This window comes from Oculina patagonica, chromosome 13 (genome assembly GCF_052425735.1).
Source record: "Oculina patagonica isolate OP01 chromosome 13, crgOcupat, whole genome shotgun sequence".
Lineage (NCBI taxonomy): Eukaryota > Metazoa > Cnidaria > Anthozoa > Scleractinia > Oculinidae > Oculina > Oculina patagonica.
In genome coordinates this window covers 12,531,294-12,554,686 of record NC_135770.1, presented here as the reverse complement: position 1 = coordinate 12,554,686, position 23,393 = coordinate 12,531,294, and the positions used below count along the sequence as shown (strand labels likewise).

General features: G+C 37.8%; 1 protein-coding gene across 2 annotated transcripts in view; it reads left to right on the top strand.

Annotated features, from left to right (window-relative positions):
• Positions 1-23,393, top strand: part of LOC144634168 (putative N-acetylated-alpha-linked acidic dipeptidase) — a 35,907-nt gene that overhangs the window by 550 nt on the left and 11,964 nt on the right. Inside the window, exons 1-12 of one of the 2 annotated variants that reach the window (XM_078493057.1) lie at positions 6,002-6,729; positions 8,218-8,500; positions 9,639-9,761; positions 10,578-10,764; positions 11,340-11,430; positions 11,688-11,774; positions 11,959-12,044; positions 12,140-12,259; positions 12,929-13,011; positions 13,624-13,687; positions 14,407-14,474; positions 14,904-14,995. In XM_078493057.1, the coding sequence (XP_078349183.1) occupies positions 6,251-6,729; positions 8,218-8,500; positions 9,639-9,761; positions 10,578-10,764; positions 11,340-11,430; positions 11,688-11,774; positions 11,959-12,044; positions 12,140-12,259; positions 12,929-13,011; positions 13,624-13,687; positions 14,407-14,474; positions 14,904-14,995 (1,763 nt within the window). In that variant the 5' untranslated portion in view covers positions 6,002-6,250. Of the gene's footprint in view, positions 1-6,001; positions 6,730-8,217; positions 8,501-9,638; positions 9,762-10,577; positions 10,765-11,339; positions 11,431-11,687; positions 11,775-11,958; positions 12,045-12,139; positions 12,260-12,928; positions 13,012-13,623; positions 13,688-14,406; positions 14,475-14,903; positions 14,996-23,393 lie in introns of those variants that run through there. The other variant, XM_078493058.1, reaches the window with a different exon arrangement.

Here is a 23,393-nt window from a genome sequence, read left to right as displayed (position 1 = left end):
AGTAAACAGATGCTAAATTACCAGCGCCTTATTAACTGTATGTTAAAGTTAGGGAGTCTCGAAAAAATGGGCGTGAATATACAATGTGTATAGTCGGTAGATTGAGATGAATACGGAATCCTTGCCCCTCAAAAGATTTAAGGGAGTTAAAATTGATAGAAAACAATTTGTTAAGCGAATAACCTCTTTTGAATATATAGTTTTGACATTTGTATAAGATTCAATGTTTACTGAGTTGCGGATGTCAAATGCGTTTGCTTCTTGCATAATTTAATTCTCGCAAGCCGAGAGAATTCTGAAAAATAAACCAGTTCAAATTGTTGTAGATAGCCTTTTGATCGTTTTTTCGTTTGGTTTCACTTTGCAAATTAAGCCACCTTTAAAAAGAGTTCAACTGCCAAGTTATCGTTTTATCAGCACAGATAATCATGTTGTGGTTAATTCGCATAACATTATCAAGCCATATACTGATATCTGCGGAGAAAATTTAACCTGAGTTAAACAGCAATGATATATTCATATCTAAACCGGCCTTTTGAGTGCGGACAGTTGCAAGCCAGCACCACATCGCATATTATATTATTCACTTGAAACGCCTAGTCTCTATTACCATAAGCTCGTATTGTTTGTATGAATAGCACGGCAAAAAGAAAGAGAAACTTTTTTGACAGCAGTAAACTGATAAACGGCTGTTTATCAACCTCCAAAATATTTATAGTTACGATGCTCCTCTTTAATCCGATCTCGATTATTTTTCATTATACCTGATGTTATTTTACAGATGAAAAGTCTTGATAACCTTGATCAAGCGTTGGTCTTAGACTTGCACTTAAATTTGATCATGAATATTGTTTATTCATGTATAAACAGTGTGAATGTCAGTACTCTTAAGTTTAGGCGCAGGCTTGTAGTATATATTTTTATTAATTTCTCATAGGAGAGACTACTAGTTTTACAGCAAAATTTTCATTTGGGAAACTGAATTAAAGTTAAGCGGTAATCTACATCAAAACATCAAAAACATAAACCGCGAATACTACAATTATCCTGCGAAATTGATTGATATATTCACCTGTTCAGGGTGATATCTCAGTTTATTTCGATTCTTTTTGCATATAAATGATCACCTGCCTGTGAAATCGGCGTTTTATTATGGCTGCAAAAATTATTAAAATCTGATTGCTCCAGAGCGAGAACTTTTGTCAGTTGGCAAAATGTCCATACACCGAAGATATTCAAAATTTCAATATATCTTGGAAGACCGCTTTAAGTAGCCTGTTAAGCTTTCTCTCTCGGATTTCCTCGTAGAATCACGCAATTGAAGACGCTGCGTAAAAGATTAAGGATATTCTCATGACCTCCGAGGCAATCCGACGATTTCCGAAGATAAACCGAAGTTCATAGAAAGTAACTGAAACGGCTAATCTCATACTCGGATTGTTGTTTAGCATTGATTACGACATACCTAACAGTGTCCAAAATAATTTACATGGTATCCAATATAAGTTTAGCTCAAAGACGCTTTCAAAGATAAAGGAAAGTTTACAGTATTTACAACAGGGTTCCTAAATGTTTTATATCTTGTTTATGCATGCTTATTATGAAACGAAAACGACTTCATTAAGTTTTGCTGTGACTTTAAAGCGCTTTTAATTTCGGAGAGATTTGAATCATCGCAGCGGCCGTTACCTCAGCGGGTAATTTCGAACACGATGGTTACAGCGCTACGGAATACCCAGTTAAGTATTCGGAAAATTGTTTTTACTGAAACAAAGAACATGCGTTGTTCCATATCATCCCCCCAAAAAATAAAAAAAAAAAAACAAAAAAATTTAAAATATTTTCTAAACATATAATAATCTTATTTTTTTGACTCAATAGTTTTAAAACCACCTATATGCTACATTTTCGGGGCAATGTGAAGCTTCTTGTTAAGAAAACTGAAGAACTTGTCTAAATAATAAAAGAAAAGAGACAAATATATAAACGTCTAGCAGAAAAATAATCAAAGTTTGTATTGAAGTATGGCTCTCTTCGTTTAGATTTCGCGTAGTAGATTATTTTATGAACGGTTTCGAAGGCTTTACAGAGGAGTAAGCTATAAATGTGTTAAGTTCAAAGTGACCAAACTTGACAACATGGAACTATTCCCCCTCAATGTGACTTTTTTATTATTATTTCATTTTATAACTTTCTTCAAAAAAAGCTGTAAAATTTGTCCGCGGTAACACTTAAAAAAAGTTACATTTAGCTTGTCAAGCGCTTTTTCGTTCGTCATGCGTGACATGTACACACAAAGAAAACCATAAAAGGAAACATTTGTCACACTGTCAACTGAATTCAGTTAATCAATATATGAACTAGCCGCCTCCAACAGGGCCAGAGCTTGAGTGTAAGAAAATACTGTTTAAAGTCTGATGATCGAAGTATTTGCAGATAAATATATTATTTTGGAGTTGACGCCTGTAGCGCAAGCTTTGAAAATTAAGTTGTGGTGATTTGTTGCCATTTATTCACCTTCGAAGTCAGGTTTATCGCAATCCTTTGAATTCAGTTAAATGCCGGTAGAGTTTCACAGCGCCGCCGGCCGGACACAGCGATTCCGCATTTATAAGACTGCTTTGTTTGTATCCAATCCGAATCGTAATAGCATTTTTCACATGCACGCTCAACGGACCTATCTTTAAAACACCTCAATGAAATACACGTCATTTTAAACGGGCGCTGTCACAAAACACCGAGCGGGAGTATTTCTGCCAAAATGACCGAAAAAGCAGAATTCACACCCGTCAAATTAGACGAAGACGCTGCTCTTAATCCACAAGAGGAAAGAAAAGCTCAACGCCGTCGCAAGATATACCTCGCTGTGGGTATTGCTGTAGTCGTAGTGTTGATCATAATTGCTTTCGTCGTGGGCTAAGTGGATTTGTAAAACATGGACTGGATTTGTAAAACATGGATTTGTAAAACATGGATTTGTAAAACATGGAGTTGTAAAACATGGAGTTGTAAAACATGGAGTTGTAAAACATGGATTTGTAAAACATGGATTTGTAAAACATGGAGTTGTAAAAGGTGGAGTTGTAAAACATGGATTTGTAAAACATGGAGTTGTAAAACATGGATTTGTAAAACATGGAGTTGTAAAACATGGATTTGTAAAACATGGATTTGTAAAACATGGAATTGTAAAAGGTGGATTTTTCTCTCTTAATTAAAAGTTAAGAAGAAGAAGAAGTTAAGTTAACCATGTCATTCAACGTACCCAATCAGACACGAATAGTTAGCTGATAACTATCTAACAACTTGGCAATGTCAGGTCAAGAAACTAACTGTCACGCAACTGTCACGCCGCCCCGACGCCGCGACGCGACGCGAAGCCAAAACCATCAAGCAAAACAGTCGAGAGAAAGGAATTTCATGGAACACTTGTTCATAATTTACTTATCCGAGTATCACGTCACAGGGCACAGAAGAGTCAAGTTTGTCCCCACTTTAAAATATTTTCACCGTGCAAAACGACCTTCAGCGTACGTGATCTAGCGCCGTCATGCGATATCTTTTTACAGATCGTCTTGTGGTATCGTATTCTGACAATGGTCAACTGGGGTGAAATTTATCGTCGCCCGCGCTGGATCACGTACGCTTAGAAGGTCGTTTTGCACGGTAGAAATTTTCAAGTGCGGACAAACTTGACTCCTCCGTGCCCTGTGCGTCTGTGTGATACATCAGATGTCGAAAGGTTCAGCTCAATATTATTGTCAGAAGTTATTGTCCTATTATGGACCTTATATTACTATAATGAGGTAAACAAACAGGAGTTCGGTAATCGAACTCTCGTTTTAGAAATTTTCTTTTAGAGATTCCCCCTTTCTCACCAAATGACCAAAGACTGTTATAATAGAAGTTGATGTGAAAAGTACGATTTAGTGCGATAATTAAATGATAATTGAGTGATGTAGATGAATATAAATTCAGGAATACAGAAATTCAGCATTTTTAAAAGTTGCTAGAGTTACTGCTAAGACGATTTAACTGAGAATTATTTGAGAGAGAAAAATCCACCTTTTACAACTCCATGTTTTACAACTCCATGTTTTACAAATCCATGTTTTACAACTCCATGTTTTACAAATCCATGTTTTACAAATCCATGTTTTACAAATCCATGTTTTACAACTCCATGTTTTACAAATCCATGTTTTACAACTCCATGTTTTACAACTCCATGTTTTACAAATCCATGTTTTACAAATCCACCTTTTACAAATCCATGTTTTACAAATCCATGTTTTACAACTCCACCTTTTACAACTCCATGTTTTACAAATCCACCTTTTACAAATCCATGTTTTACAAATCCATGTTTTACAACTCCACCTTTTACAACTCCATGTTTTACAAATCCACCTTTTACAAATCCATGTTTTACAAATCCATGTTTTACAACTCCACCTTTTACAACTCCATGTTTTACAAATCCACCTTTTACAAATCCATGTTTTACAAATCCAGTCCATGTTTTACAAATCCACTCCACTCCATGTTTTACAATATGCCCTTCGTAAGGCGAGCGGTAACACCAGGGTGCGAGGAACACAAAGCAGATCGCGACGAACATCTTAATGGAGATAAAGATCCGGAATCACAACATAAGGAGGCGATACAAGGAATATCAAAAGAACGTTTAGAAGAAAGTTTGAAGTAAGTAAACTTTACGAAATCACCACTGCATGCTTTATTCATTGCTTGGCCTGTCATCCTGAAATCAGAGCTTTAAATCCTGAATTGTCAACGTTCGACGCTTGAGATTGTCTCTCGGGGGACTTAGGAAGGTCTCGTCTTTTCTGCCGGTGCTAAACTAGAAAGGCTGACAATCGGCAAAGCGCATTTTGCAGTAGCCCGCAGCTACGGAGGAAAGAGGGTGCAAACATTACGCCACATGAGACTGTTTAATTTTCAGGTCAAGAATGTTTGCAATGTTTTAAGTGGGATTTATTTTGATTTTTGGCCTACTCGAGGGGAGAATTCACATTCAAAGCCGTATCAAACTCTCATGAAGTTTTGACAGACTAGAACTGCGAAAGTAAATAAGACTGGTCCGGCTTTTCTGGCAGATAAATTACTAGATTAGAGCATGTCAGGCTAAATTAAGCATATGTTAATTTCAACAACAACAACAAAAAAAGAAAAACAATTTTCAGACAGTGGTACGGTCCAAATAATGAATAAGCAGATATTCAAGGAAACGTTTGACATGTTATGTTGCCTTTTAAAATCATAAAAAGCTTAGACGCGCATTTTTGTTGGTTGAGAGTCTGTTCCCTTGCATAAAAGCTAATTGTAACAGAAAACAGAAATCTGTCTCCAATGTTATCGTTCTTTGCAAATCTTGATGACCTAAAAACCTGTTCTCTCCTACGCAGAAAGTATTTTGTTTCGTCACGCAGTCTTTAACATGTATACAACGAACGCTTGCTGGGATGATTGTGTGGCGAGCCACAAGAATGTCTTTGCAGAAAGTCAAAAAAACTTGGGGTTGAATTCTTCCCTTAATAACGTATCAGCTTAATCGATCGTTTCGATTGTTTATCCTTTTGTTTTTTCTTATTCCTTAAGAATCCAAGACGACACACCGAGACAGTGAAAATCCTTTTAGACTTTTTTAAAATTTGTTTATGTTTTCAATGACAATACGGCAAGACCTTTCGATAACGTCGTAGATTTCATAAAAAAACGCACATTGTTTCTTCATGGAGTTTTTGAAGGTTCTAATAAAGAAACTTTTCTGAAACCCTATCAAAAAAGAGCACTGGAATATTAAAAAAATAGTCTTTGATTTGTTAGAATTTAGTACGTATCAAATATGTAAAAAATTACTGATGATTTATGCTTCAACGTTTGTTAACTGATCGTTGCATGGCAGTTATTTCTCTTATTTCGTAAATTTCTTGAGATGAAAATTAAATTCGAATACATTTAACAACTGTTACTTATTATGAAACGAGAGAGACTGGACCGTATTAACCGGTTGGTTCGTGTTGTCTCCTAAAAACACTTTACCCGCAACGAAAACAAGGAACGAAGGTACTGGTGGCAAAACTATTGTCTGCGTTTAGCACGCATTGAAATAGAACAACAAGACTATGTGCTTTCAAATAGTATTTAAACTCTTCACGAATAGGATCAAAATCAAAGGAACTTTGAGCTGATACTGGGTTTTGTTGACCAAAAAGGATATAACTATACCATGACGGGCAACAAAACTAAGCAAGCATCGAGTGTCAATGCAATGGCTTCGCCTGTCTCCCCACGTGGTATTCAAAGTGAATTTAACTTCAGCGACGGAGGACTTAGAGAAGATTTTTCTGTAGAAGACGAATATATCTACGATGATTACGATTCAGAGCCCCTTCTCAGCTCTCAGGCAGACATGGAACTTTCTCGAGAACTTTCTCGGCAGTATCGTGGAAAAAGGTATTCGCTTCTAAATCGCGACGCAACTGGAACAAACACGATAATTCCGATGAAATGGAGATCTAGACGTTGTATTTTGAGAATTTTCCTCGTTTTAATGTTGTGTGGATTTGGCAGTATGTGCGGGTATTTTATATCTACACAGTACATTCCTGCTTGCAAAGTAGCAATTTTAACTCAGCGAGACTTAGAAAGTTTCCACAGGCAATTTATTAATCAAATTTCAAGTAAACGTATAGAGGAGTTTTTAAGGTAAGTCATTATTAAAATCAAAGAGAAGTAATAATCACAAAATAACTACAATTTTGCGCGGACACACACAAACGCATAGAATGTTAAAGATGCAACCAACTCAAATCGGAAAACTTGTAATAACATCAATTTAACGCTTTCAAGGCCTTTTGTTTTTATTATGTACCATGAAATTAGCACGATGACTATGATCAGCGGTTTTCGTTTTTCATAGCAACCTATGACTGGATAAAAAAAACTACCAGCTCTGGACGGATTGGTTAATTTTCGGAGAGGAATGAATTCTGCTGATATATACCGCTTTCGAAGAGCCAAAAGAACTTTCCTCGTTTCTCGGACAATATGATCGCTTTCCCTATCATTGTTAAATTACTTTTTTTTATTCGGTTACTGTTCCAGCAATATTAAAAATAAACATAGGAGAGCTGGGAATAACTCCCTGTATGACGTAGGCAACAACAATCTTCGGGTATTCTTTGCATTGCCTTTGAGTAAATAAAAGTGGCTTATTCAAAGGAGAGCTCTTAGCTCTATAATAAATTACTCTATTACGGCTTACATATGAAAAATCTTGTGAAAAAGGTCAATTTCACATTCAAAGCCACCAGACCGGCTGGAAAGTTCTGACACGAATGCCAAGAGCCGTTAGCTTCAGCTAAATTAAAAGCCTAAAAGATGATCAAATTGTCAGGCGTTCCTTGTGATTTCTTTACTATTTAAGAAAGTGAAGGAGGAGAGGAGGGGTGCTTTTTCGAGCAAGGGCGCTCATTAGAGCGTGTGCGCTTATTGGAAGAAATATGAGTAGACATAAATAGATTGTGCTCGGCAACTTTTGAGCAGCCTTTTGAGCAACTTTTAGCGTTTTGAGCAACTTTCTGTAGTACCAGCAACCTAGGGCATCTTTTGCCTTTCTTGGCAACTTTTGAGCAACAAATTGACATAAAACCGATCCAAACAATAAAAGGTCGTTTCATTTCGAAGGATTTTTATCTTTTTTAACTTTTTTTATCTTATTTTTATTATTATTTTTTTATTTTTATTTTTTATCCATTAGTGAAGTTATGTTGAGTTTAAAGGGTATATTGATTACAACAAAGTATTTATATTTCTCATATAACAATGGATTTTTGGCCTCTTTTAATGATTGTAAGAATATTATTGAAAATGTTTCAATGACAACAAACAAACAAACACGTTTTGAGTATTTATCTAAAACAAAACGACTCTAGAGAGCAACTTTTCTAAATTTTGGTGGCAACTTTTTGATATTTGAACAACTTTAGAGCAACTTTTGGGTATATTGTAAAACAACTTTTCCTGAATTTACTAGCACAATCTATTCATGCCTAAATATGAGGGTATATTTATCTTTTACTGACCTTGAATAGGATCGACATGCCACAAATGAAAGCGAACAGTGAGTGTCAAAGAAGGGATAGTTTTGTTTATATCTTCAATTGCCTTTCTTCTGTTTTTGCCATCTTTCAGATATCTTACGAAGGCTCCTCACCCAAGTGGCTCAGCATTTAGCAATGAACAAGCACAACGCATCAAAAAGAAATGGGAAGAGTCTGGATTTGATAAGGTCGAGCTGAAGAAATATGATGTGCTTCTTTCCTACCCAGAGAGACCCGGTATAGCATCCATTAAATCAGACAATGGAACAACTTTGTTTACGGCACAGAGAAAGGAGAAAGTATTAGAGCCATCCGAGAATAAACCTGATGTACTGCCTCCATTCAATGCGTACTCAAGCAGCGGAAATGTTACGGTAGGTCTATACGTAGAGGCCGGTGCGCGCAGTGGGCAACCCGGCAAATTTGTTTAGTACGCAAAGCTAATAGCGAAGCGCCCGAGTGACGTCACGACTCAGACAAAAATCAGACAACAAACCGAAATGGCGGACGATTTTCCTAGAACACCTTCTAAAACAACCGGTGTTCTAAAACACTGTCATAAAACGAAAACTTCGCCTAGATTCGTTCTATTTCTCTCAGAACGCGCTGATGTTTTCTGAGCCTCGCGGGGTTTATATCATTTGCATTCTATTGTTAGACCTCGCGCCCTTCGCTATTATACTGCGTTCACTCTAGGTCAAGAAAATGCGTAGTCTACCCACGAATAAATCATGTCTCGCTCAGTGTATATATAAAAAAATGTTTACACCACGCGGTGCATTGCGCTAATCACGATTGAGACGTTTATTTTGGGAATGATTGAAACCTCACAAAACAGTTTCAATCTAGCTAAGTCAGGCGAGACTTTTTGAAGTGTTGAACGTGAGCAAAGAAAAAAAAAGGCAGCACGTAATTTGTTTGGAAACGGACAGCTAATATGAACAATGGAATAACAAGTGAACATATGAAGGGAAAACGTGTTACATTTAACCATGTTTGGCTCCTGAATCGTATTACGGTGCTAGTGTGAACGAATTATCAGATAATTATATATACTTATTTATGTCGACGGTAGAGATTTTAAAATCTGTCGTTATTTTAACTTAAGCCTGTTCTGGTTTGAGTACGACAACGAACAATTGCTTGTCAAAGAAATAAAAAAAAATAATCAATCAATCAATCAATCAATCAATCAATCAATCAATCAACCAACCAACCAACCAACTAACCAATCAGCCAATCAATCAGTCAACAGCTTCGTAGAGTGGTGCAGCAATACAGCATACTGTACTTCTTTGAGCAACGACTTTCTCCACGATGCTGTGATCTGCAAACTTGTGATTTAACGTTGCTTAGAACGAAAAGAAATGATGAGAACCTACAAACCTTCTATAAGAATGATAATCTGAACTCGGAAAAATATAAGGTCATTGGTCTTGTATCATGTGTACAGGGAAGACCAAATGTTATGTTTACCTAAGAGTGAATTTATTTAAACTTTTACCATTATAGGCCCGTCTGGTGTATGTTAATTATGGCATGGTGGAAGATTTTAAGAAGCTCCGTGAAATGAACATCAGCGTGAAAGGTCACATTGTCATTGCGAAGTATGGGAAAATTTACAGAGGTGATAAGGTAAGTTTCTTTACGGGCTCTGAATTCCTTCTTACGAGTGTTTCCATCAATGAAGTGAGTGAAAAAGATTCGTTGTTTTTTTTTTTTGCTTGACCTTATTATACAGTTAGGATTCTTTGCGCTCTCTGAATGCTAACAAAACCACGATAGTTCTCTTATTTAAAGCTGACGTAGGCTACTATCCAACTACACTCTTTTTATTTTATAAGAATCTAGGTTATAAGAATATCAAGGCTGAAATTTGCGAATTTTTAAGAACATTTTAAGAATAAACCCGACGCTGTGATTTTGAAAAGAATATAGTTTTTAGTTCAAACAGAATCTGGTATTTTCATTTCCGTCACTTCATCTCTGTGAGGAATGCTTTGTTTAAAGCCAAAACGGCCAAGCTGCAACGAAAAGCAATGGTACATGTGCACAATGTAACACGATACAGATCTGGACACCAAACACTTGTAATTGATTACCCAATACTTGCTAAAACGGAAATGTCAAACGGTATTTTCTAAGAATGTTCATAAGAATATTTTCAGCCTAAAATCGGCAGAAAAATAAGAATATTCAGCCTGGGTCGGAAAAACTGTATTCTTATAAAAAAAAGTGTGTACTACGTTTAGCAGAAACTGTATAAGGTTTTCCTTAAAAGAGAAGTTTCAATGCAAAGAACATCAATCTGAAGTCAAAGTTAAATGTAATGATAGACGTCACTTTGCCAATCTCTGAACTGTAATAAAAGATCTCCACTTCACAATGGACTCTCAAGAAATTATACGATGAGATGATTAAAATGATATGTTTTCTTAATTTTTAACCAAGGCCAGAATTGCGGCAGACAAAGGTGCCATTGGGCTGATTTTGTACACAGACCCTATTGATTACAGCCCTGAAGGTGTCGACTTTACTTACCCGAAAAGCTGGTGGCTACCCCCCTCAGGGGTACAGAGAGGTACTCTGCTAAATCTTGAAGAAGGGGATCCTCTCACTCCGGGGTATCCTGCAAGAGGTAAGGGCCTTATATTGCATTGCGCATCCTTTTTGCGCAGAATTTTACGCGTAATTAGCGCGCGCACATAAACAAAATGGCGGCTTTTTAAAATAAATCGTCTCTTTCTCGTAAACGAGTATGGTGACCTATCAATTTTTTCTCATATTTTGGGTAGAGCGATCAAATTTTTTCTGTTAAACGAAAACAGATCATGCACAGCAATTCCCATGTTTTAAAAATATTATCACTGGAAATGTGTACTTTCAGGCCAGTACTCGTAAGGGAATTATTATGGAATTATGTGGTATATACAAGGTCCTCGTGCTCCTAAACGAACATGGCGACCCCACTTTTTATTTCAAAATTAAAATTGCCTTGAGGTAATCAACAAGTAGGGAAAGTTTGGTTGAAGATTTATGTTCAGTTCTATTTAGGGGCAATGACCTCGATCTCGCCTAATTCAGAAAATTGCAACTGAGATCATGAATACGAAAAGTAAATTTTAATTTTACAAGTTACCATAAGCTTGATGTGAGATTAATCATCTATATTTCAGCAACCTGCTTTTTATATAAAACAATTTTATTTTTCAGACGACATTTATAGAATGCCACAAGACAAACTTAATCTTCCCAGCATTCCTGTGTACCCAGTGTCATATGAGGACGCCGCTCATTTCTTGAAGTAAGTAACAAGCTCATAGTTTTTAAAATTGTGTTCCTATAGTCAACTCTCTCTTAACAGACGGACACCTGGTGTTGTTCCCGTCCCTGCCGTTTTTCAGCCATTTTACTGTAACTAAACTCCCTATAAGAAAGACACCTCTATGGGAAGGACATTTGAAGCCGGTCCCAATGGTGTCCGTTTCAGAGAGAGTTGACTCTATTCTTGTAGCTGAAATTCCGTCAAGGTTATGAGTGACTTTCAATTCAAATTCACAGACTACTGACCGTTAATGAAGCTCCAAAGGACTGGCAAGGAGGACTGAAAATGAAGTATAATATCACCATGGCAGCCGGAGATAAGAGGTACTTTCTTACAATAATTAATGTACTTCGACGCCGAGTTTTAAATCGTTCTAAATTATTCAACTAATTATTTTATTCAACTTAATTTATCAAAATAACCAATATGACGTTACTCCAGTCAACAGATTTAAACACTAAGAGTGAAGTTTGTTCTGACGTTCGACTCATGCTTTCTCTTTTACAGAAATGTCAGCCTCGACATTAAAATGAAGTTGGAGAAAACACCTATATATAATGTTATCGGGACAATTACTGGCCGAGAGGAACCTGGTAAGACGATCGAGTATGATGACTTTTCATGCCAGTTACATGACAGATGCTGGATATGAAATGAACTTATTTTCCATGGTTCCTTTCGTCAACAGATCGTCTGGTGTTGCTTGGCAACCACAGAGACGCGTGGACTTTTGGTGCCGCTGATGCATCCAGCGGTACTGCTGCCATGTTGGAAATTTCCAAGAAATTGGGAGAAATGAAAGCAAAAGGTAACGTTAATCCCAGAAGTTTGGAATAGAACGATAAAGTAAGGATGGCTTGTTTGTTTCTCACACTACTGTTTGATTTTCGCATCGGCGTAACTTCTTTGATAAGAAGAAAAACCTCTGAGAAGTGCTGGATCTTCTTGATCGTGTTGGACGAGTAGAAGCAAACCAGACCAAGCGCACTTTCCATTAGTTAAAGCTGGCCGGCTGGTCCGGTGGTTTTGAATGTGAAAAACGCCTTTCCACGAGATTTACCCACAAATTCATCACAACAGAGTTTGATATTCATGCATTGACTGATTTGGCAGCGAAAATCGGACTAAAAGGGAACGAAATTTTTTCCCGATATACCGGTCTGGCCGGCCAGTTCTAACTAATGGAAAGCGCCCTAAGATAACTGCAACTTTACCATAATTCAGCAATTTCATTTTTGCGTTGGGTTGCAACTTTTCCTGCATTTCAAGTTCACAGTTTTTTTTTACTCCACAGAATTTTCTTATCACAAAAAAGCTTGCACACAATAATAGTAGAATTAGGATCAGGGCTAGGCTTAATTGTAACACGCCTTTTTAATAACGTTTCAACAAAAATGAACATTGGCTTGCAGTTTGAATTTTATTTTCTGATATCGTATTCCAGACTTGTCAATAAAACCTTGTCTTATCCTTTTAGGATGGAAACCTCGCAGGACCATGGTGCTTTGCAGTTGGGGAGCAGAGGAGCATGGCATGCTTGGCTCTACTGAATGGGCTGAGGTAACTGTAACACGTCACATTATGTCCACCTTCTTAAAATCCCCGAATGCTTGCGAGGAACTATAAAGGTCCTGATAAAAGAAAGAACGTTTGCAGAAGCATGTCGCAGCGACATGCAAGAAGGACAAAATTGCAATATGTATACACAAAGAAAATGTAGCTGTGGCGTACTGTAGCAGACACTTTCCACAGGTCGTGCATGTCGCTACAACATGTACATATGATACTACACTCAGGACATGTTATATGTCGCTTAGACATGTCCCTTTGTGTTTCAGCACCTTAAGGCTTAAGGTTTAGCATGATTATAGCTTAAGCATTCAATTTCAAACGACGATATTGGGAGGGTAAACCTCTGCGGCCATTTTCACCCAAAGGACTGCCCAAAATTTCTGGCTTAATTACCAAACATAGCAAGAATACTGCGTCTCAATTAACACTATATATGATGAAGAAAGCGTGGTAATAGAATTAACTGTCAGTATAGACTATCAAAAAGCTTGGGTAGTTCAAGGGTTACGAAAATATGGCTGTTTAATGAATTGAATAAAAACTTCCAAGTAGAAGAACGCGAGCTAATGATTTGATCTCTTTACACTTTTTTTGCTTCAGGACTTTGCCAATCTTCTTTCTAATCGAGCTGTTGTATATCTTAATGTGGACGTTGCTGTAAAAGGTATCTTTAACTTCTAAACACTATCTTCTGTTATACGCATGGGGGTATAATTGAGAATTTAGTCCGTTTTAGTCCTTTATAAATTCGTCCACTCTTCCATTCCATTAATTCCCTCGTTCGTTTCACCGTGTTCCTTTCAGCGGGATTTTAAATATTTTGGGACTTACGCCCATAAATACTGGTTACAAAAATCCAGGAAACGCCAATTAGAGCTAATAAAGAAGATTTAATGAATATAAGGATAGCAGCTGAGCTTTTACAGTCCAATATCAGTACATGCTAGTCTTCATTGATAAAATTCCCTTCTGACTACTTAATTCTTCCACAAAAATGAACAACTGAAGACACTTGAAAAACATTCATCCAGCCAATTGCTCTTTTATGTTCTATGATATTTCTACACGCATTTATACATATATATGTTATTTGGTAAAGCAGGTTATAAAAGGCAACTAAAAAAGCTGATGTAGACCTGCATTCAATAAAATATGAGCTAAAATTACAATAAAATTTGAAACCTAACTATATTCAAGGATAAAAAATGATAAAATACGAAATGATATTATAGATCCTTTATTACAGCTCTGCATTTTAAGAATTTGGGGTCCACATCCCCTCGCTGGTAAGTTTTTATTCGCTTTACCTCTCGTATTGGCAGTGGATAAAAATTGCAAGGATACTTTATTTGTGTCGCTTCTTATTCTAATCTGATCTCTCAGGAAATTTCACTTTGAGGGTTCAGTCAAGTCCTCTCTTGGAATTCGCTTTCATGGAGGCAACTAAAAAGGTAAGTTGGCAGCCGCCACGTTCTCTGAGGCCATTACCTCTTAACACCCGAAGTTCCTATTATTTCTAGGAACTGAGAAGCTTACAAGAAAGGTTAACACAGCCTCCTTGGTTAGATTTACAACGTTCATAACATTTTAACTGGCTTTGATAGCTCAGTGGCAGAGCATTGCACCAGTAACGCAAAGTTCGTGGGTTCGAATCCCGCTCGGAGCGGCCTGAAAATTGTTTTCAGGGTTTTTCAGTAGTAGCTGCACTCGCATTTATCATATATATTCCATTGCTACTGCGGGATACACATTGACTGACCTAAAAACATCGTTTTATCTCGATGATCTGAATAGCAGTTCCAGTAGACAGCTGTGACCTGCCTGATGGAAATGTCTTCAGCAGAAAAAATATAGATAAAAACTTTTTTCTTTGTCCACAGATTCAACCACCGGGCTCGGATAACCCTGACGACACGCTTTATGAGGACTGGAAGAACAAGAATCCTGATAAAGAAGATCCTAACTTACCTACGTGAGTAAAGTCATTCTGGAAAATTTTGAGTTGTCACTTTTGCAAACACAAATGCATGGCACTAGCTTAAGTTCTAAAAAGAGAACACTTCTGTTTTTGTCGTTACTCGCTTATAGATAAAGCTATAAAACGAGATCTCGAGCGGAGAACAGCCAACTAAATTTAATACTGTTTCAACTTTTCGACCACGTGCTTTCTTCTCCATTACACCAGCTGCAAGCGCTTATGGCGGTTGAAAATTAACGCTACTAGAGGATTATGAAACACGACCCTCACACTTACAGACGCAGCCCAATTTGATTTGACTGTTTTGCTGAAAGGGTTCGAGTCAATTTTAGCATTCCTATTTTTTTTTTGCAATTTTGCATAATTGAGTCTAAGAAAAGCCTTAAAAGATGGCGCATTCAAACTTGTGGGCTGTACAGGCATGTAGGAACTTGGAAGAACTGAATTTACACGTCTTGCTCTGAAAAGTAAACAGTCATCAGAGACTTCGAAGAGGTGAGAAGGAGGAATGAGAAATTTTTTAATGTGTGCTATCGTGTATGTTAAGGCCCGGCAAAACAAGGAAACATGTTTTCAGAAACATGTTTCCATAGTTATTTAATCGTTTTGAATTTAGCAGAAGCATATTTTGCTTCTTGCAGACATGAATTGACGCTGCGCTGGAAACAATGCTTCCCGTGTGGCAAAACTGGGAAACAGTGGGGAAGCGAACGCGCTATGAGTACGAGTGTTTCTGGAAAAATTACGGTTTACTCGACACACTTGTATAATAGGAGTTTTGGCGCAAATGATAAAAAAAGCTCGGCTCGCCGGCTCGCCTCGCTATTTTTATCATTTGCGGCCAAAACTCCTATTATACAAGTGTGTATAAGCGCGAGCGGCACGCAAAAAATCGCGAGCTGCATTGGTGCGCCAGAATTATTTTTCAATTGAACAAATATTTTTCTTTGGTATATACAACAGATGGCTGCCGAAAGATATTTGTCAGAAGTTTTGCAAGCTATGATGGAGGAAAACCTCCGTGAATTTCAAAGAAACCCACAAAAGAACAATATGTTTATTGTTGCAAGAACCAATTTTGATAATTGGCTCCGTGTATGGAAAATGAACATGCCTGAATCTGACAGAAATAACAAAGATCTTTACACTTTTGCAAGAAAAAACAAAAAAAACTTTTATGATCTTTTATTAAGTGAAATTAATGAATTACAAAGCTTAAAATCGAGCTTTGGGTTGGAAGTTAAATTTTATAAACAAAAAAACGGTATAACAGAATATATGTGGCATTATTTTAAAGAAAAACAACCGCACGTTTTTAACGAACATAATAAAAAACAGATAAAACAAGAGTTCGATAAATTTATTGAAAGAGCAAAGGGAGAAATCGAGTCTTGGTCAGAGAGAGGCTCAGGCTGGGTTATTGAAAGAATAACAGAAGCGTACGTTAATGTTGCACGCTATCAGCCATTGCGGGGAGGAACATATTTACCTCTTCCAGCTAATTTGGCAAAAAAGAAAGCGATTGTTAACGTAAGAAACAGGGATAACGAATGTTTAAAGTGGGCTCTGAGAGCTGCTTTATATCCACCTGCAAACGGCAAAGACCCCCAAAGAACAAGTAAATATCCAGTTAACGACGAAATTAACTATGAAGGAATTGTTTTCCCAACACCTGTAAAACAGATTGACAAGCTTGAGGCGCAAAACAGCAAACTTGCAATAAATGTGTTTGGATGGGAAAACAATCTTGTGATTGTGCACAGAATAAGCAAAAAAGAAAAAAACATTCCTCGTATAAACCTTATGTTAATTGAGTCAGGATTAATTCAGCATTATTGTTTTGTAAAAAGAGTAAGCGCTCTGCTTTACGATCAGAGCAAATCACACAACTCAAAACACTTTTGCATGATGTGCTTGACCGGTTTCACAAGACCTGACTTGCTTGAGAACCACGAAAAACATTGCAATGGTGTGAACGGCAGGCCAACAAGGATCGAAATGCCAAAGAATGGAGAAAACACCCTTTCTTTTCAAAATTATCAGAAACAAATGAAAGTGCCATATGTGATATATGCTGACTTTGAGGCATTGGTAAGAAAGATGCAACGATGTGAACGCGAAACGCTCAAGGACCGCCAGAAGAGAAAAGATCTTGGTGAAGAACAGGAAGACTTGGAGCAAAAAAGCTACACTGAAAAGACAGAACAGCACGAGGCATGTGGTTTTTCTTACACTGTAGTAAGGAGCGATGGCATAAACAAACCTCCAGTGACCTACAGAGGTAAAAACGCAGTTGAAGTGTTTTTGAAATGCCTTTTAAGTGAAGAGAAAAAAATAAGATTTGCTTTGGCAACACCAAAGCCACTTGTGATGACGGCAAAGGATTGGGAAGAATACAGAAACGCAACAAGTTGCCACATTTGCAACGAAAGTTTGATAAGTGATCCATTTTTTGACTAAATGCCTGTTTGGTGCCACGACTCAGGCCGTTATTGCGGCCAAAGCCACAAATGTTGTTATTACGCGGCACTTAAAGAAATAGAATTTGTAGGCCCAAAAAGAGAAAGAAAAGCAAAAAACAAAACAGATCAATGGATTGCAAAAACCCAGGAAGAATGTTTGTTTTGCTCGGAACCTTTTATGAAGAAAGATTATAAGGACTCTGTAAAAGATCATTGCCACATAACAGGCAAGTTTCGAGGAGCTGCGCACAACGCATGTAACTTGAAATTAAGAATAAAACCAAAAACAGACCAAATACCAGTTGTTTTTCACAACTTAAAAGGCTACGATGCACACCATTTAATGCAGGCTATGACTAAGCTAAAGCTTCCAACAAAGGAAGAGAAAAAATGCGGTGCGAACAACATGGATGTAAAATGCGTTGCCAACAACATGGAGAAATACATTACATTTTCATTTGGCGGTTTGCGCTTTATTGACAGCTTAAACTTTCTTCAAGGAAGCCTTGATTCACTCGTAAGTGCAACCCCCAAACAAGCTTTAAAAATAACAAAAAAACTTTTCTTTGAAAAAAGCGAACTGTTGTTGGACGATGGAACATATCCATGCAAATACATTGAAGTGTGGGAAATGTTTAAGGAAAATGATTTGTGCCAAAGTTTTTTTGAAAAACTGTTACAACCAGAAGAAAAAGAAAATATTATAAGCCGACTTTGGATAATTACTCAATCCGAAAAATTAAAAACCATTTTTCTTGAACAATACGAAAAAGCAAAAACCATTTTTCTTGAAAACTTTGAACTGTGAACAAAAAAAGGAATTTATCCATACGAATACATAGACTCATGGGATAGATTTATAGAAACAATTTTACCAAAAAAAGAAAATTTTTACAGCAAGCTTAATGATGAGCACATAACAGATAAAGAGTATAAGCATGCACAAAACGTGTGGAAAACCTTTGGCTGCCAGACGTTGGGTGACTACCACGATTTGTACGTACAAACTGACGTTACTCTTTTGGCAGATGTTTTTGAAAACTTCCGAAAAATATGTCTTGAGAAGTACGGGTTGGATCCTGCAAATTATTACACATCTCCAGGCCTTTCTTGGGACGCACTATTGAAAAAGACAGGAGTACAGCTTGAGCTACTGACAGACTACGACATGCATCTTTTTGTGGAAAGAGGAATAAGAGGAGGAATTTCAATGGTAAGCAAGAGATACGCAAAAGCTAACAATCCTTATGTTGAGGGGTATGACGAAAAAAACCCAAAAAAAATACTTAATGTACCTTGACGCTAACAACCTTTACGGGTGGGCAATGAGCAAGCCGCTGCCAAAAAGTGGTTTTAGATGGAAAAGAGTTATGCCGACAGAAAAAGAAATTATGATGAAAAAGGAGTCTGCAAAAGCTGGGTGGATATTGGAGGTTGATCTTGAATATCCCTCTGAACTGCACGATGCCCACAACAGCTACCCGTTGGCACCAGAAAAAAAGAAAATAAATAAAGACTTATTTTCGCCTTACCAAAAGAAATTAATAGAAGAGCTTAAATTTAATCAGCCTGACTGTGAGAAGCTTGTGTTGACACTTGAAGACAAAACTAATTATGTTGTACATTATCAAAACTTGCAGTTTTATCTGAAACAAGGAATGAAACTGAAAAAAGTTCACAGAGTATTAGAGTTTGAACAAGAGAAGTGGATGGAACCCTACATTCGGATGAACACAGACTTTCGTAAAGAAGCCGAAAGCGACTTTGAAAAGAGTTTTTACAAGTTGATGAACAACTCAGTTTTCGGTAAAACAATGGAAAACCTGCGTAATCGTGTTGACATAAAAATAGTGCGAAGCAATGAAACAAACAAAATAAGAAAATTGATTGCAAGCCCACTGTACTCAAGGCATGTAATGTTTTCTAACGATCTAGTTGGAATAGACATGCGCAAAAGCAAGCTTATTCTCAACAAGCCAGTCTACACGGGAATGACAATTCTTGACAACAGCAAGATATGTATGTACGATTTTTATTACAACCACCTGAAAAAGGTATACGATTCAAAGTGCGAGCTACTGTACACGGACACAGACAGCTTGTTGATCGAAATAGAAACAGAAGACGTTTACGCGGACATGGCAGAAAACATTGACAAGTACGACACAAGCGAATATCCCCCCGAACATCCACTTTTTTCTGTCAAAAACAAGAAGGTGTTGGGCAAAATGAAGGATGAGTGCGCGGGTGAAGAAAAGTGCAAGATTACAGGGAAAAAAATTCCTGTGCTTCACATTATTTCTGAAAGTGTTTGCCTTAGATCAAAAATGTATTCTATCGCGTGCGCAAAAATGAATATAAAAAAAGCAAAGGGGGTAAAAAAGTGCGTAGTAAAAAATGAAATTGTGCACGAAAATTATTTAGAAACGCTTTTTGGAACAAAGCAATTATGGCATGGAATGAACATACTTAGAAGCGAGGGTCATGAGATTTACGGAATGCATCTCAACAAGGTCTCGCTGTCGCCTTTTGACTCAAAGCGATGGATAGCGGATGATGGGATACATACAAATGCTTACGGATATAAGCCGACATAAACAGAACTTTTATAGCTTTTCTGGTGGTAACTGTGTATTTGGAGGAATAACAAGCAATTCTTCACGCACGAAGCCGCGCTTTGGACCATCGTGCAAGTAATAAAGCACTGGCTGATCAGGTTTAGTAACAGACCTTTCGATGCTGTAGACTTTTAATGACCAAATCGGATCTGTTGCCCTTTTTACGCCGCCTTCTAGCTCGCCAGGTTGGTAGAGATAGCGCACATTAACGAGAGAGGGTATTTTTTTTTCTTTCTTGCCAACAGGCCTTGTATATTTTGAGGACGGTTTGGACGAAACAGCCTTTTCTTTGATTGCAGCAGCAGGTTTTTTTCCAGTAAGACTGGTAACTTCGTTGTTCAGAGCGGTAACAACTTCGGGAAGCCTTTTTACCCACGCTGTCGACCGCTGGCCAGATGGCAGGTTCATCTCGACACCGTACTGATAACCAAACAGGCGCCCTGCCAGTGTTTGATTAAAACGTTCAACAATAGCTTGATCTCTGTGGATATTAACACGTCCGCGTCTAATATAGGTTTTGTGATTTTCCATTTCTTTAGTAACAGCTCCCATGAATTCGCGACCAGGGTCAACTTGCAGCATCTGTGGCCATTTTAGTGCACTTCGCCTGTAAATTGTCTGAAAACCTTTTGCAACCTCAGTTGAATCTTTGGAGGTCAAAGGCTCGGCCTCTTTGAAACGGCTGGCAACGTCAACAACAGTCAGCGCGTATTTGTAAACTTTTCGCCCTCGCGGCAGTTTGTCGTGTGGCAGAAAAAGAAGGTCCGCCTGGTGGACCGCGTTAGGAGAAGAAACATCGAATTTTGGGCGAGGAACGTATCGTGGTGCCGGAAGGTAGATCTGCCAAAGGGCCTGCTTAACGAGCCACTTTTTAGCAGCATCTTCGGAAACCTTGGCCGCCTCGGCTAATTTTTTTATCGCTGCAATTCCCTTCCAGTAGCCCTGGGGGCTATAGTAGACTTTCGAGATCTTTGCATCCATGTGTATACAAGAAAAAAAGAAAAGTTTAAAGAAACCGAAAGGCAGCGTACCCAAGTGCAAGCGCGCCAGCGCCAACGAACATCAGTTCACCTTGTTTCTGCTGCTCGCTTGGCTGATAAAAATCAGAGAACTTGGGCTCTTTCGGAGGAATCATTTGTTTGTCAGGATGTGCCTGGTTGTAGAGTTTGAAAGCGTAGTCAGTGTTTGTGAAGTTCTGTTTGGCCTGCTCTTTTATTTCCGAGTTGGTTTGTATCCAGTCGAGGAGCTTGGTGCGGTCGCGAGTGTATTTTGCGTAAGCTGTATCGTAAGCCTCGAGAGCTTTGTTGTGCCTTTCTTTTTCTTTCAAAGCGGCGTCATCTCCACCACCCAAAGCTTGAGCAAGGTAATTGCCGCCAATGAAAGCAGCAGCGTTCAAGATAGCTCCGCCAACCATAATCGCGATGCTTGCCATTGTGTTCTTTGTTCTTATATTATGTACAATTTTTTAATTGTCTGGAAGAATTTTCTGGTCTTCGAGGTACTGTTTGAGCGCAATGCTGCCTGCCATAACAGCCGTGAACTTTGCATAGTTCATAAAACTGCTGTTGGGGTCGGATGTAAAGTTTTCTTTTACGACTTTTTTGGCAGCACAGCCAATTCCGGCGGCTAGGCCAGTAAGAGTGGCGGCATCCATGAGCGTTTTCACGAGCTTGTTGTCGGACATGGCGTTTTGTTATAAAATAAAAATAAATATTTAAATTAAAAAAAAAATTTTATGCATTCTTTTAATCTCATCAAAGAGCTCTAATAAAGAAAAAAAAAGTTAATTGCTAAAGTCAGAAAGTAACACAGAAATCACTTGCTTAAAAACTTTCGTTGGTTAAACCAACATCATCAACCGCAGAATAAAAGGTTTTTTCCATTTCATCAAGCACCAAACTGTTTGCTTCTTCAATTATATCTTTTCTTTTTTCATACTTTTTTTTAAGATCTTTTAAAGCCTCATACCAAAAGTTTAAACTTTCTACAGATTTTTCAGAAATTGCATAACAAATTTTTAATTTTTCTGGTTCTAACCGGTTTAAAAAGGCTTTTCCCTCTTTCAAAGCAGCTGTTGCTTGTGCCTTATGGAGCGAAGCTCCGGTGCCCCCAGGGCACCCTTTTTCAAAGCATTTTAGCTTATAAAGCACAAAAAAGTTTCCAAAATCCAATCGGTCAGACAAAGTGTATGAACTTGTTGTGGTCATAGTATTTCGTTTACTTAAAAATAGAAAATGTTTAAATGGAATTTATTTAATAATTTTTTTAATCCATACTACGGATTCCTCTTTTTGAGCCCGTTTGGCGCGTGTCTGAAGAACGCGTTGCAACACTTCCAATACTTTCTGCTGTACCTGGTGTGTCATCAGTTATAAGAGTTGGCGGAGCTTTAAATGTTGGACTTCTTTTTTCGTTTATAAAGGCTTTTATGTCTTCGCGTTTCACATAAGTTGTAACGATTGCAACGCCGATACCAAGCAAAGATATCCATTGATTTGTGGTAAGAAATCTTGATTCAGGCGGATCCTCTGCCACTGGCGGAGTTACATTTTGGGAGCTCTTTGAGCCCCGGAGCGAAGCTCCCTTTGCAGCCGCAGATTTCTTTTCCTTTTCTTTTGCAATTATTGCAGCAGCCTCAACAGCAGCTTTTTTCTGTGCTTCACGAGCCTGTTTTGTTTTTTCAGCTGCAAGCTTGCCAGCAGCAACTCGCTTTGGATTTTTGGCAGGCTTTGTTGCTGGAGTTGTTGAAGTAACTTGTGAGGGCGAAGCCCTCAAGCCATTTTGGCTGTTCTGTACTTCTTGGGCAATCGGAGTTTGTGATTGACTTTGTTGTTCGAGCTCGGCCATTATATAATGAGAAAAAAATTAATATTTAAATGAAAAATGCTTAGCAAACGTTTTTGGTCAGCATTTAATGACCATTGTTCAGTAATTACTTAGCATTTTCTTTGCATTGCTCAGAAAAATCCTCAGTAGTAGGTGTTTCTTTTTTTGATGAACTTGCTGAGTCGTAATCAATATATTTTGCTGTTATCAAAGCGGCAGAAGCAGGAGCAAGAAGCTTGCCGTAATTGAAAGACAAACTGCCGACAAGATTGGAAAGCTCGCTGTTTATAATGTAGTCATTTTTAAGCTCTTTTTGTAAAGCTTCAATATTGTTCATGGGCACAAACAGACTTGCTAATTTTGTTAAAAGAGTTAGCGCGCTGTCAATAAGATTTTCCGTTGTCTTGGTGCCAACGTATGCCTCATATCTCTTGAAGTACTTTTCAACTTCTTTATCTGTCAAGCGCTTCACCTGCTCGTGTGTCA